This window comes from Astyanax mexicanus, chromosome 1 (assembly GCF_023375975.1).
Source record: "Astyanax mexicanus isolate ESR-SI-001 chromosome 1, AstMex3_surface, whole genome shotgun sequence".
Classification (NCBI taxonomy): domain Eukaryota; kingdom Metazoa; phylum Chordata; class Actinopteri; order Characiformes; family Acestrorhamphidae; genus Astyanax; species Astyanax mexicanus.
In genome coordinates, this window is record NC_064408.1 from 70,079,274 (window position 1) to 70,094,133 (window position 14,860).

The 14,860-nt window shown below is 38.1% G+C and overlaps 1 protein-coding gene across 1 annotated transcript; it reads left to right on the forward strand.

Annotated features, from left to right (window-relative positions):
* The first annotated feature begins 611 nt into the window (after window positions 1-611).
* On the forward strand, window positions 612-14,698 carry hif1ab (hypoxia inducible factor 1 subunit alpha b). Its single transcript, XM_007256662.4, has 14 exons — window positions 612-1,016; window positions 7,962-8,152; window positions 8,726-8,871; window positions 9,159-9,353; window positions 9,857-10,059; window positions 10,552-10,658; window positions 10,815-10,962; window positions 11,058-11,317; window positions 11,639-11,871; window positions 12,032-12,154; window positions 12,243-12,580; window positions 12,768-12,876; window positions 12,966-13,083; window positions 13,194-14,698. The coding sequence occupies exons 1-14, from the start codon at window positions 985-987 to the stop codon at window positions 13,346-13,348; spliced, it is 2,358 nt and encodes a 785-aa protein (XP_007256724.3). The 5' UTR covers window positions 612-984; the 3' UTR covers window positions 13,349-14,698.
* The last annotated feature ends 162 nt before the right edge of the window (window positions 14,699-14,860 follow it).

Sequence of the window (14,860 nt, forward strand, 5' to 3'; positions counted from 1 at the left end):
ATGCTGTTTTCTGTCTGAAATGCACAGAAAAGACTCTAATATTATACTATAACATCTATATAGCAAACAAATCCAATTAACTAAAATATTTAATAGTTTATTTTTATTTCCGCTGCATTAGATGCCTGTGTGTAATATTTTATTTAGTAGTAGTATTTCATATTGACATTTCTCTTTCGTGAACCGTCCCTAAACAGTAAAAAAACATGAATAAAAATTGTACTTTTAAAAATTGCTTAAAAATTCAGTGCAATGGGCGAGGCCAATTTATTGTTTAATTGGTTGATAAACTTGTTCATTTGGGTTGTTCATGGTCAGCTATCAAACTGCGTAATGTGCAACAAAACATTTAAAAATAAAAAAAATACATGATGTCCATTGTAATGAGTGCAAGGTCTGAAAGGGTTAAATACAGGTATTAGATATGTCACCCTGGTTATTAACTGGGTAATATAATGTGGAATTAAGGTCTGTAGGTGTGATATAGGTATCAGTATCTCGTGTGTGTGTGTTTGGAGCTGCAGTGTGGGGGCTTGTTTTTCGATGACGTTTGTGCAGAGCCCGGTTCTGTCTCTGTGCCAGAGGAACATGTGATTGCGCGCTCCCGTAATCATGAACGAGCCCACATAGAGAGTAGTAGTAGCGGAGCCTCAGTGAGCAGCATTAGACTGTAGCACTTAACTCTCTTTGTGCCGGGGAGAACCCCACCGCAGGAATACACACAGATGTTCTGACCTTCAGGACCACGGAGGGGCGACCTCTTGAACTCGGCTGTACAAGAGACATAGCGGAGACGTGTTAGCGGGTGTTTTTGGCCGCGTTTAGCTCGGTTTGTTGGTGTTTTTCGGGGAGGACAGGTGGCCACGTCCTTCATCCTCTCTCTTTCTCGGGTCTGGAACTAGCGTTAGCCGCTAGCCGCTGTTTTGTTGCGCCGGCGCTTCGGGAAAAAAAAAAACCTTACACACTAGGAGGTTTCACCCAGGAATGGATACTGGAGTCGCCACTGAAAAGAAAAGGTACGGCGGACGGATTTTGTATGTGTGTTATTGTGCTGTTCTGACCTGCAGACAGAGGCTGTTCCTCCTTTTCACCTTTCTGCTGCTGCTGTTAGCTGTTAGCTTAGCGGAGGCTAGCAAACAACCGTCCTCCTAGCGGAGTCGCCATTTTGTGCTTGGGGGGCGTCTGAGGCAATTTGCTGACAAGTTTACAAACAAGCGAAAAACGCCAGCACCTCAGCACTCGGACCGTCTGTAGCTGTTGAAATCTCTCCAGCGGGGACATTTTGTGTCGGTTTTATTTTGAATATACGCCGAAAACACGGGCTGCGTCTGTATCTGCGTTGGCAGCACAGACAGCGGTTCAGCTAATGCTAACGCTAACCTAGCTTAGCTTAGTTTAGCTAATAAGAAGTTGCCTTGATTTGTGTTGCGCCGGCTGGAGCTGAGTGTGTGTGTGTGTAAAAGATAAGCGACCGGATGATTTATTTTTTGTGGCTTAAAATTTGTTAACTACAAACTGAAGGTGAATGAGAGAGAGAGAGGGGTCAGCTCTAATATATATATTTATTAGAAATGTTTAATAACGGTTGGAGTAAAGTGCGTCAGCGTGGCATGGACTGACTGCTGGTGCGGAGGAGGAGGATGAGGAGTGAGTGTGTTAAAAAAGCTGCTGTTAAATAGCTTCAGATGACTTAAAACTGCAGAGTTTCTGTGTTTTTGTAAAGAAGGGATTCTCAATTGATGTGATTTGGGATTTTTAACCCTTCGTTACGTTTATTATAGCTTATAGACGTGACCTATTTTCATTCAGACCCTCAGCTGGAAACAGGTTTGCCTTTATAAAACAGTATTTTCATAGTATTAAACCTTTTTATCAGATCAGATTCATCTGACGTATATGTGGTATTTTTTATTTTTAGGTATAACCTGCACACATGTAAAAAAAAAATCAACCTCTACTCCACACTAGCTAATTGTCTCTTTTGTCAGAACATAGTAACAATATACATTACCAAACACAATTTTGGCACCTCTCTTTTCATTTAGTGGATTTTTCTTTTTTTTATGATTTTTTTATAGTGTACATTTAATATTGAAGACTGTTAAAAAAAATACCTAGGCAGAAACACGTGAAATATTTTGGAAATAATCCAGAATATGTATTATGTTTTATATATATTGTAAGTGACCACATTTGTATTTGAGGACAGATCTGCACACTCTTGGTATTTTAATCTCTATTTTTACGAGGTAGGGTCACCTGGAATAGTTTTCTCAGGGTATTGGAGCAGTTCCTAGAGGTGCTGAACAATAGTTGCTGCTTTTCCTTCACTCTGTGAAGCTCCAGCTCATCCCAAATCACCATTTCAGTTAGGTTTAGGTCAGGGGCTTGTGCAGGACAATGTGTGCTACAATGTAGAAAATAAATTGATTGAAGGAATAAAGAAACATTGATTTAGAAGATGTGTCCAAGCTTTTGACTGGTACTGTATATATTAACTTATGTTTTCATTTATTAGGACTTTCACAAAATCAATATTTAGGTCAAATTTAGCTGTTAAAGGATGCTGTTTTGCTCCTCTTTTATCATCTCTTACTCACCACAGATGTTGACGTCAATGGGATTTCCTGCTTACTTCTGTGGCAAGACATTTGCAAGAACTGTGTCAGAAAAGAAAGGATGTGTGAGGCACACTTCACTATTTCATGTCTGTTTGGGTATGCCTTTTTGTGAGGGGTTAAAGGGGATTTAAAATTTACAATGTGGTTGTCACTTTGGGGTTCACATTTGTCTGGTTGAGATGGAGTGGTTGGTGTGGTTTAAATGAAATATCACTATAAAATTGATGAATTTATTATTTGGAATATATCTTATTTTGTTTTTAAGTTGGAATGGTCAGTGAAAGGAGTGAAAAGGAGAAAGTGAAAAGAAAGTCAGTGCTGCCCCATTTCAAGGGTATCTTCCAAAAACTATGAGTATGCATAAATCTTTGAAAGCACACAGGTGTATAATTAATAATTTAAATGGTCAGTGTCCTTGTATGATCCATTCTTTGTTTAAATAACCCATACCTTTTTAAATAATTGTTTTTGTGTACACAGTTGATTGTACTGGTACTATACCAGCATATTACTAGAATTATCATTGATCAAGTATATGTGGTTTTGTATTTGTTTTCAAACGGTGGTGCAGAATCAATCCCATGGTAATCCCTCCCATAATGTCCAGGCACAGGCCAATCTGTCGGTCCTAATTTCTGTTTCAAGGCTCTTCTTAACTACTGCCCTGGTGTTATGCAACACATGCCACACTAAATGTAGCTGGACTGTCTCTGTCCAAAGCAATACAAATTATTGCTGACCTCACGTGAAGGACAGCTTCTTATTCTTAAAAATAGACACAGCGGTTAGTCTGAAAAAATGTTTTTTTTTTCCAAATTGCCAAAAAACATCTGTCTTAGATTTTTGATATGAAAATGTCATGGCTTTTTAGAAATCATGCCATGCATTTTCTTTTACAAAAAACGTGGGTATTTGTATTTTATGTACTACACAATATAATAAAAACAGATGCTGTTATTGAAACTAATTTAACACATTTTAGATGTCAGGTTTTTTTTGGTGACTTTGGGGGAAAGTACAGATGGTAGACATGCAGTAATATATATATCATGTAAGTATTTTCAAGTTCCACTATAGAAAAACGAGTTTGCCAAATCCTGTCAAGTGCCCTGTACTGAACATCAGTGAGTGACAGATGCTGTAAATAATGTGTATTGATGTATTGTAAGTTTTTAAAATTCACTCCTATCATATAACATGGAAACATTTTCTGTTGTTATTATATTGATGTTGTTATTTGTTGTTCAGCCCTAGTTCAGCTTTATTTAATTCTGTCTGTTGTATTGTTTAGGATGATGGCAATCAAAAAGTATAATAAATGAATTATTATAAATAATTATTCATAAATAATCACTGGTTTCTGTCATCAAATAAGTCAGTATCAGCATCTCTAACTAGTTCACAATTATCATTGGCATTCAGTGGCACAAGGTAGTATTGGAACACCTTGGAACATCTCATCACAAACCTGCAGTGAAAACAGATGCTCAGCAGCTGTTAGTTAAGTGAACAGAGCATGTTAGACAAAAAATTAGGATTTGAAAATATTGAGCTGCAAGAGCCCAATAACCATGGCCTCACATCTGCAGCGCCATCACTGTGCACTGTTATATCTGTTTGAGGCATGAGACTCTCATGTACTCGGAATAAGCATAAATAGGCGTAATGGTGTGAATGTTTTGAATGTGAATGAATTGCTTTTAGATGCAAACCAAAACCCCACTGAAACCCTTGAGAAGAGGTGGTCTCTGTCAGGTCTAAACAAATCGTTTGAATTTGATCTGACCTTGATCCAACCCAATTATCAGGTATAAGTACTTTCCAACTCTACATCTCTTTCTTGCTTCTGCCCCAGACAAATGGTAACAATAAGCAGAGTGTTTCCACAATGTTTGGTGCACATATTGTTGTGTTTGCATTTTTTTCCTTTTTAAAAAAACAAATCAAACAGAGGAAAGCACTTGCTGATTCAGACCCGAGCAAACCCAATTATAGAAGTAAAGAAAGCCTGTACGATACAATCAAAACAGTAAACTTCACTGTAAGCTTTTCAATTAACCCAAATAAAGCAGTCAAACTGAAAGCTGAATTACCTACTGTTTTTCGCTGAACTCGTTGTCCAGTAATTTTGGGTCCGTCCGGATGCACATCTGAGTTTTGTCACATCACCTTTAATAAAATAGCTGTTTGTTTACTGCTACACACTGTAATTACACTTTGGGCATGCGTTTCCATGGAGATCCACCATGTATACACAACAGCAAGTGGAAATGGATGAGCTACTGAACCAATTCATCACATGACAGTGCAATGTCGTGTGACCAAGGAAGCCAAAAAAAAAAAAAAAAAGAAAGAAATCACTGGTCCTATTGCTTTTAAAATTGCATGTCCTAAATTAATATTTAGGACCATAGAAAACAGGATAGCAAATGCTGGAAGTTGCTTGTTACCTATTTGTATTGTAGTTCTTAGAAACATACTGACCCTTGAAGTTTGTAAGATGACTGATGAAGTAGCGGTTTCAGTTGCTGTATGTAGATAAGCCTTTGCTAAAAGTGCTCGGTGCAGACTTACAATGATGGTGATACCAGAACTGAAGAAATAATGCCTTGTTTAGGGTGCTGCATCATTTGTACAGCCTGTAACTGCACACCATGTTTCTAAACCAGCTACTGCTGGACCAATACAAAACCTGCTACATGCATCTTTATTTGGCACAGTTTTTTTCTACAAATTGCAGAGAGAACAAGCCAAATTAAAGTGTAAACACTTAGTTTCTTGTCTTTTTAATGTTTAAGTATTTTGGTGTTCAGTATATTGTTGTAAACGTAATTTAGGGTGGCTTATCAATTTGTGTACACAAATAGATACATCTATTTGATTATGTTCTGCCAAACAAAGGCTGGTAAACAAAGAGCAAAAAAAGAGATTTAAAAATCTTTCCAAAGGCATCTAACAAGGACCACATGTGATTTTGTGCTAAATGATGCAGTGTTGTTAACTACACAATAGATTAGGACACTTCAGAGGAGTGTAAGCAGTGCTGAAAATAATCTTGTGACCTAGTGTATTTGTTTCTCACTCCAGTGTGTCTTCTGAGGATGGTACTACCATTACTGGAAAACCTTAATTTGGACTACCAAACCCCCTTCTTAAAGGCACTTCATAGTTTCCTTTCAAAGTTTTCAGTAGTGTACATTTATTTCCTGCCTGTGATTTGGTTGTTCTAACCACTGAGCATGCAGTTGCTTTCCACACTTGCATCTCATCATCTTATTTACATTTACAACAAACACTTTCTTTTAATCATCATATTGAAAGAGAAATTGAGTTCTTCTGTTTTAAGACGTTGTTTATTCCTGGCAGTCTTTTGGCAGCCTTGATGGACTTCCTTCCTTTTCTTGTGTACAGTTGACACCCTGCTATGCCATTGTGTTTGCAGCTATGACTGCACTTAGGGTAGGAATAGCAAGACTTGCTAAAGATTTTATTGTTCTGAGTATCAGTAGGGAAGCTGTTCATGGCAGAAGAACATGGTTTACAGTAACTTCCCATTATTAGTCCTGGGTTATTCTCTTTAAAGGAAGTCCATCTTTTGCTTACTGGCTTATCAGAATGATTGATCACCATAGTCGGGCTTCGTGTGGAATTCAGTTGTGTTCAATATAACTTTTAGGTTTCCTTCTGTTTTTCAGTAGTGGCTATGTCTGTATTTTTTTTGTCCTAATGTTTTTGTACATATTTTGTTGTTTAAATTCTAACATGTTCAATATCATTTAAATACTGTAACCAGGGCTTTATAGTTTAAGGTTTTCGCTACCGATGTGGTATCTTGAATTCGGTACTGAAACCCAAACAGTACTTTTTTGATACCTTTGTAAAAATTGCTACCAAAAAATACAAAAAGCGGTAATTATTCTCACACAACAGATTTATTTAACAGCTGACATGAGTAACCTTATTATCATACTCTCACCATGTGACCCTAGCATATTCTTGGATCTTTTTGTAACAAACAAACAAGGAGCATGATTGTGGCACTTTATTAAGAACAAAAACATTTCTGCTAAGCAATAACTGCTTAAACTACAAAATATTTTTCCAAAGCATATTACTGAATGCATGTCAGTTTAAGAGTTCTTTTTAAGGAGTATTAGCATTAGATTGACACCACTAATAACTTAATTTTGCCAATCACTTGAGTTATAATTCAGTTCAATTTAAATTATGATTAATTGTTTCTTATGCTAATTTTCTCAGTATTATTGTAAGGGGATTGTAATTATAGTGTAATGTGTAGTGTAAAGTATCAAAAACAGGCACTTCTTTTTAATACACAGTACCCTGTATTACAGACATTTTGGTCAGTGCCCTTTTGGTATCGAATTTCGATACCCAGCCCTAACTATATCTCCATTCTCTTTGCATGCTATGTACACGTTTTTTTTTTTTTTTTTTTTTTTTTTGTATTTCTGACATTGTGTTTTTTTTTTTTGTCACAATTCCTGCCATTGTGATATAAACTTACAATAAAAGTGGGTCACCTCTGTATGTAAACTTTAGAAGTGACTGTGCTTGAAACAGGTTGTTCAGGTATATCAGTCAAAAAAACTAAAGTCGTTGCTTAACCTTGTTTGTTATTCAAATGTTCTCAACAACAAAGAGGCAATTTAGAGTCTTGAAACTGAGTTTAAATGCATTGGTTTCTTCTGACCACAAACTAAAGATTTATTAACAAGATTGATGAAATTATTTAATGTTTTTTCTTTCTTGTCTTGCTTTAAATCTAGTGTACCTGTATGTTGCCTGTAACTTTTTTCCTTGTTTGTTTATAATAATGTTTCTAACATTTGTGCATATATGTGCTTTACTTCTACTTAAACTAATCCAGAAATATTTGGTCTTTAATTCTTCATTTAATAAGTATTTCTCTATCTGCACTGTCAAATATGCAGGAGTAAACATGTTGTATAATGTCCCACAGTCCCAGTGTCTGAGTGTCCCCTGTACATTGTCTGGTGTTCACTGTTTACACTGAGAAATTGGAAACTGACTGTGAGCATAACTTGCTAACAACCTTTGGCCTCGGCTGCATTCCAGGAATTAAAACACACCCTCTCATCATCTGTATGACCACTCCTCCTTGTCTAGCCACTAGCGTTGAGCACTGGTTTTTCATGCTTTTGGAGTCCTCCAATGAGATTGCGTGTACGGTGAGGGAATAGGACTTCAGCAAACTGAGATGACCCTTCTCTAAGTCTTAGTTTAATTAAGGATGACTTTCTCCTTGGCAAAAAACCAAGCTAACCTGTCTTTATTTTCCTCTCTCTGTTTTTGCAGGGTGAGCTCAGAGCGCAGGAAGGAGAAGTCCAGGGATGCTGCTCGATGCCGCAGGGGGAAGGAGTCTGAGGTGTTCTTCGAACTAGCAAATCAGCTGCCTCTGCCCCACAATGTCACCTCCCACCTGGACAAGGCCTCCATCATGAGGCTGACCATTAGCTACCTGCGCATGAGAAAACTTCTGAGCTCTGGTCAGTGTAATGAAGAAACACCAATCAGTTCTGTTCACAGTATGAAAATGCATTAAGCAGAACCTTATAATTGCATCCACTTTAAAAAAGAATGCATTCTGTAAAGGATCATGTGAGAAGGATTTAAACACTTCACAACTCAGCGAAACCTCTAGCACCTCAAACATGGTTTTCCTTTACATGTATCAAGCAGTGCGTAAATACTGAGTATAAATATTTAATGTAATAATAGTTGAGTTCACTAACAATGTCTAGATTTAAGTGTCAAAGGCTTAATGTATTTCTAAGACTGTGCTGGCCCACATCAGAACTTATTTTAAAAATATTTTAAAATTAGTAGACATTAAGTCTTCCTTTCCAGTTGTTGCTCATGAAATTAGCTGATTAAAAAAAAAAAAAAACTTTCCAGCCACAATTAAATTCTGATACGGTGCAGCCATGAGTGCTATAAATCATGATCTAGGAGGCTACATCCTTTTACTGGCAATATATTTCATGTTAAATTGTATGAGGAGCATAGCTGCCAAGCATGCTAAAGCTTCTTATGTTTTTTTTTTGTTTTTTTTTTTTTAGGTGATGCAGAGAAAGAGTCTGAGCTGGAGAGTCAGCTCAATGGCTTCTACCTGAAAGCCTTGGAGGGCTTCCTTATGGTGCTTTCTGAGGATGGGGATATGGTCTATCTCTCAGAAAATGTCTGCAAATGCATGGGCCTTACACAGGTACGTACCATGCCAGATTTGTTCATGTTGACGAAAACAGGCTGAATATGGGCTGAATCCACAAAAGACAAAGTCAAAAGAAGGATAAATCATACAGCACTACTGTAATGACCAGTAAATTGATTAGACTGACAGATGATGAAGGCTACATTAGTGTTTCATCTGCGAGTATGATAACTGTAAATACACTAGACATTTTACAAGTGCTGTCTAATTTCTCCTAATTTAGATTTTATAATATGATTTGAATGGCATCTGTAATGCTTTTTTTTCTTCTTCTTTCTCAGTTTGATCTGACTGGCCACAGTGTTTTTGACTTTGCACACCCTTGTGATCATGAGGAAATGAGGGAAATGCTGGTGCACAGGACAGGGTCCAAGAAAACCAAGGAGCAAAACACAGAAAGAAGCTTCTTCCTGCGCATGAAGTGCACACTCACTAGCAGAGGACGTACTGTCAACATAAAATCTGCCACATGGAAGGTCAGCCTCCGCATTTCTCACACATCTGACAGTGCTTTTTTTTTATAATAGTAAATGTTAAATTTAGTTTTGTATTTACTTGCTCGTTGAGCTGAGTTCATTTGATGTCCCAGTACACACCAGCAGTAAAAAGGATGGGTTGCGTTTTAGTCACCTGAGATTTCAGATGAAATGCCCAGCACAGCCTATTGTCTCCATGTGGCTCACTTAGCTTAATGGAACATTACCTTCCATGACTTGCATGTTTTTTTCACGTGTCAGCGCTTAGGCAAAACCTTTGGGGAGGAAATGGAATCTAGGCTAGGTATTGTTCAAAATAATTGGATACCTAAATGCAGAATCTTAATTTTAAAGCTGATTCCAGAACAATAATTGTTTTCTATACAAACATTTAGATTAAACTGTAATCTATGCTCACCCTGAGGTAATATTTCCTGTACTTTGTGTAAAGTTGTAAAAAGGTTTTCAGGTTTAAATTATTATACCGATCTCTCTTCTTTCAGGTCCTCCACTGCACAGGGCATGTGCGTGTTCAGGAATCTGGTGAGGGTTCTGCAGACTGTAGCTTCAGAGAGCCTCCCATTACTTATCTGGTGTTAATTTGTGAGCCCATCCCCCATCCCTCCAACATAGAGGTGCCTCTGGACAGCAAAACTTTCCTAAGCCGTCACACCCTGGACATGAAGTTCTCATATTGCGATGAGAGGTGAGTCGAGTGTATTCATTTATACTATCTCTGAATTATAAAAAAAACATGTCTAAATTGTGCCATTTTCCAAAATAACAGTATTTTCTCAGCATAGTTGGAACCCCAAGACAGGAGTTTTGAGCCAGTATAAAAATGACCAGTATTAAAGGCAGAAATACTCTTGCTTTTACTTGTTTGGTCAGATTGTCTCAATTATAAAACAAGTGATTTAATAATAATAAGTGTCAATCCTGCCTTGTTGGATTTTACTCATGGAGTTGGCACCACCTAGTGGTATGAATATTTGATGCAAAAGAAAATAGTCATTATAATAAACGTATTGTGAATATGTTGGGTAAAGTGTTTTTACCCTCCCTTTTTATTTAGTGTTTTATAAACTGTGAGAAATTGGGTCATGTTTATTGATTCTGATTTACATTTTTGCTGCTAATTCTCTTTGCCTAAACTTAACTTTTATTTTGCTGATTCATTTAACCCTATGTCTCTCAGAATCACAGAGCTGATGGGCCACGAGCCAGATGACTTGCTTAATAGGTCTGTGTATGAGTACTACCATGCTCTAGACTCTGATAACCTAACCAAGACACATCATAATTGTAAGTGTCCATAGGCCATTCATTTACAGTCTAATAACACTATGCATTGTTATGAGTAAATTGTCATCCACTAGACCAAAAATACTTACAATTAAAAATTTCTTGCAAGGTGAAGCTTTTTGGTAAGTTAATAAATATTTTATTTTGTTTATTTAGTGTTCGCAAAGGGCCAGGCTACAACAGGCCAGTATCGAATGCTGGCTAAGAAGGGAGGCTATGTGTGGGTTGAGACCCAGGCGACAGTAATTTATAATCCCAAAAACTCCCAGCCACAGTGTATTGTGTGTGTCAACTATGTTCTCAGGTATGCCATTCATTTGTTTAATCTGTATTATAACCAGTGTTTAACAAATGAGAATTTTGTAATATTTCATTGCTCACTAATGATCTGTCTTACAGTGGCATTGTGGAGGGAGATATGATCCTCTCCCTAGAGCAGACAGTGACTGAGCCAAAGGCTGTGGAGAAGGAGGAGAAACAAAAGGACAAAGAAGAGGAAACTGAGGTGGACATGGATTCCTTCAAGCAGGAGAAGCTGACATGTTCTGTGGAGAGTCCAGAGAGCCTCTACGAGAAACTGAAGGAGGAGCCTGAGGCACTTACAGTGCTGGCTCCTGCTGCAGGAGACACCATCATCTCACTGGACTTTAACAGCTCTGGTTAGTGCCCTTTATCAGTGCTTTTTGTGTTTGGGAATATGCCATGGAGCATATAAATAACTTTTATTAGCTTTAATTAGCATTTGTACCTTTAAATACAAGCCATACAGGCACAAGGCAAGTTAATGACTTGAGGGATTTGGATACCCCTGTGGAATGATTAACCTATTTCAGGGAGAGACATTTTAATACCAGTTAAATGGCAAAAGTAGTGTCTAAAGTAACGAGTATTTTTTTAATGCATAGAAACTTTACTAATGTGATGTTTTAAAGTTTGTAGTTTATGAGGAATCAAACTCACATTCTTCACTGTACTTCTAGAGTCTGAGATGCAGTTGCTGAAGGAAGTGCCCCTCTACAATGATGTCATGCTGCCCTCTACCAGTGAGAAACTTCCTCTGCCCCTGTCTCCACTGGCTCCAAGTGAGCCCCCTCCAGCTTTGGACAAACTAGAGACTGGAGGAGAGGAATTCGCATTTCCTTCTACTTCTCACCGCAGTGCAGATGCTGCAAACACTCCTTCCACACCATCTACTGGGTCCAGCACTTCGGCGGTAAGTAGATGCTCCTGTTAGGCATGATTTACTAAACAGAGAACTCAAAATGATCAGTAATATAGTGATTACATTTGAGAATTAATGATTTAAAGCGACATTTTATGTGATTTAAATCAATTTTAAGATTAAATAATTGCTTACTTCACTCTCTCCCCAGCCCAACAGTCCAATAGATTACTGTTTCCAAGTTGATTCAGACATTGGTTCAGAGTTCAAACTGGATTTGGTTGAAAAATTGTTTGCTATTGACACTGAGGCCAAGACCCCATACAGCACTCAAGTAAGCAATGTCTTCCAGATACCAGATAATCATACTTTTGCATAATTCTGCTGCATCTTCTAACATTTGGTTGTATTTTTATTTTAAGGATATGGGTGATCTCGACCTGGAGATGCTTGCTCCCTATATTCCAATGGACGATGACTTCCAGCTGCTCATCCCCTCTCCGCTGGACCCCCTCCCCTCTGGACCCCACACAGTCTCAGACATGAGCTCCCTGTTCCAGCCCTTACCCACTCCTTCAACTACAGCTTCTAGCCCTAGCAGCTCTGTATCTCAGGAGTCCTCTTCCCGTGTTCCCTCACCCCTTCACATGCTGCAGGAGGTACGCAGCGCCCCTGTCTCACCCTTCAGTGGTAATCGAAGTCGTGAGGCCTCCCCAGCTCGTGCACCCACCCCACAGGGGAGCAGGACCCTTACAACAGGGTAACTTTCTTAATATTAACCTTGCCTTTAGCATGCTCTTACTAAAATGTGTGAAGTAAAAGATGAATACACATTAAACTGATTAATATTTAAAATAAACTCTTTTCGTCTTTGTGTATGATATTGTACTGTTGAAGCAAAAGCTATGAATGGAATTTTTTATTTAACATAAACATCTGTCATCCAGGATGTCTGCGGTGGATCGAGAGCTGTCACCAAAGGTGTTAGCCATCCAGAATGCCCAGCGCAAGAGGAAACTGGAAGAGGTTACCTCACTGTCCCAGGCTGTTGGGCTGGTAAGTGTTTAGCTCAGTTCTCAAAATCTGATTGATGCATACTGATATTTGATTTTATATTTGAGTCCTTTGGTTTTCCTCACCTACAGGGTGCTTTGCTCCAGTCTGTGGATGATGCAATAGAACCAGGAAAAAGAGCCAAAGTACTGGAGGTTAAAGGCTCTAGTTTGCTTGGTGGGAACAAGACCATTCTTATACTGCCATCTGGTAAGTAAGGTGCTCATTTATTGAATACACATCACTGTTCTGTTTATGTTTACTTGAAATGTGAATCTTTGGATGTTGAAGGTAGACTTATTGATTGTTTTTCATTAAAGATGTGGCCAGTCGGTTGTTGTGCAGCTCGTTTGAAAGCAGTGGAGGGTTACCTCGGCTGACGCGCTACGACTGTGAGGTCAACGCTCCCGTTCAGGACCTCCATCCTTTGCTACAGGGGGAAGAGCTACTGCGTGCTCTGGACCAAGTTAACTGAGCTATGCTCTGCTTTACAATACTGGACACTGCATCCCCTCTACCTTTTACCCATTGTCACCTTCTAAAGTAGAAGAACGAAGGCCCCGTCAGCCTTCAGTCCCTGGCATCTGACATTTTCGTAATATGTATTTTCCACAGCTTGTTGATTTGCTCTCTGCCAACTTGATCCTACATGTTTCATAGTTCAGAGGGCTTCCCTCCCACTAGTGGCCTGGTGGACAAACTTTGATTTTAATATTTAAGTATTAGAGGTAGTTTTCTCTCTTGCGAGTGGAGACAAAGAAGTATAATCTAAAATAGTGGTGGAGACCAGTAGAGACTAAAGAGCCTTAATGCTAAACGCACAGTCCCCTCAACATAAATGCTTACTTGTCCCACCCCCTCTGGATCCCATTTATTGCTGCAGAACTCTTCCCTTATTTGTGCTCTCCTTTTCCCGCCCCCTTCCTAAGCAGTGTGTATTGTAGCTAAAGTCGCACAATGATCTATTTTCTTAAGACAGAATACCAGCAGTTCATGCAATATACAAAACCATTTTTACAAATATGTACTTTTAACTAAAAGAATAACCATGTTATTTTTCTGTCTGTTGCTTTTCCTCATTTATCTTATTTGTTTGAAAACGGTAACATTAAAGAGTTGTATGTGTGTTTATTCATAGGCTACATGGTGTATGCTTACATTCTTATTGCTGTGGACATATTTACATCATAGATCACCAGTTCATCATAGAATGGCACAGATGAATTGTAAAGGCACCATTGAAAGTAATCTTTGTGAATGTGCAAAAGGGAATTTTCAAATGAGATTTTTGGCATTTCTGGTGAAATGCAAATGTCCAGGCGTTGGTTTTTATCATGATAAGGCTTAAACAGATGTAGAGTTTAATGACGTGATAGATTTTTATATTTTATTAGTCATTGTTTCTGTGTATCTTCATTGTAGATGCTGAGTAGTCTTTCTTGCCTGTCCATTGTCATACGGCAGCATAGATTTTAATATTATGCTTAAAAAGCACATCATATAGTGATCATGCAAAGCTGGCTTATCAGTTATTCATGATTTAAGTGTACAATGGCATCTATATATAAATATAAATATATATATAATGCAATGCTTAGAATAGGCATAAACAAAAAGGCAATATTTGTTTTCTTCATGCTTTCTCAACAGTGACTTGCAAATATTTTATTACCATTTATCTTATTTTGCATAGAAAAATTGTTCCTTTCTGGTTGTCATATTGTATTCTATCGTTCATTTATTTCTGCAGTCTGTACGCCTGTATTCCCTCAACACTAAATGTATTGTTTATTGCATAATCATTAAAGAACAATTGTGGACCAGGCTCTGTTTGTGGGAAAACTTTTGTTTTTTTTCTCTTCTGAGGTCATAATTAAGGGCCAGTTTGCATACTGCTGTTCCATTCCACGCATGTCAGAGTAGTATGTATGGCTGCATGCCAGTTGCACACTACACACTAATACTGTAAGTTGCCAGGTTAGTACTC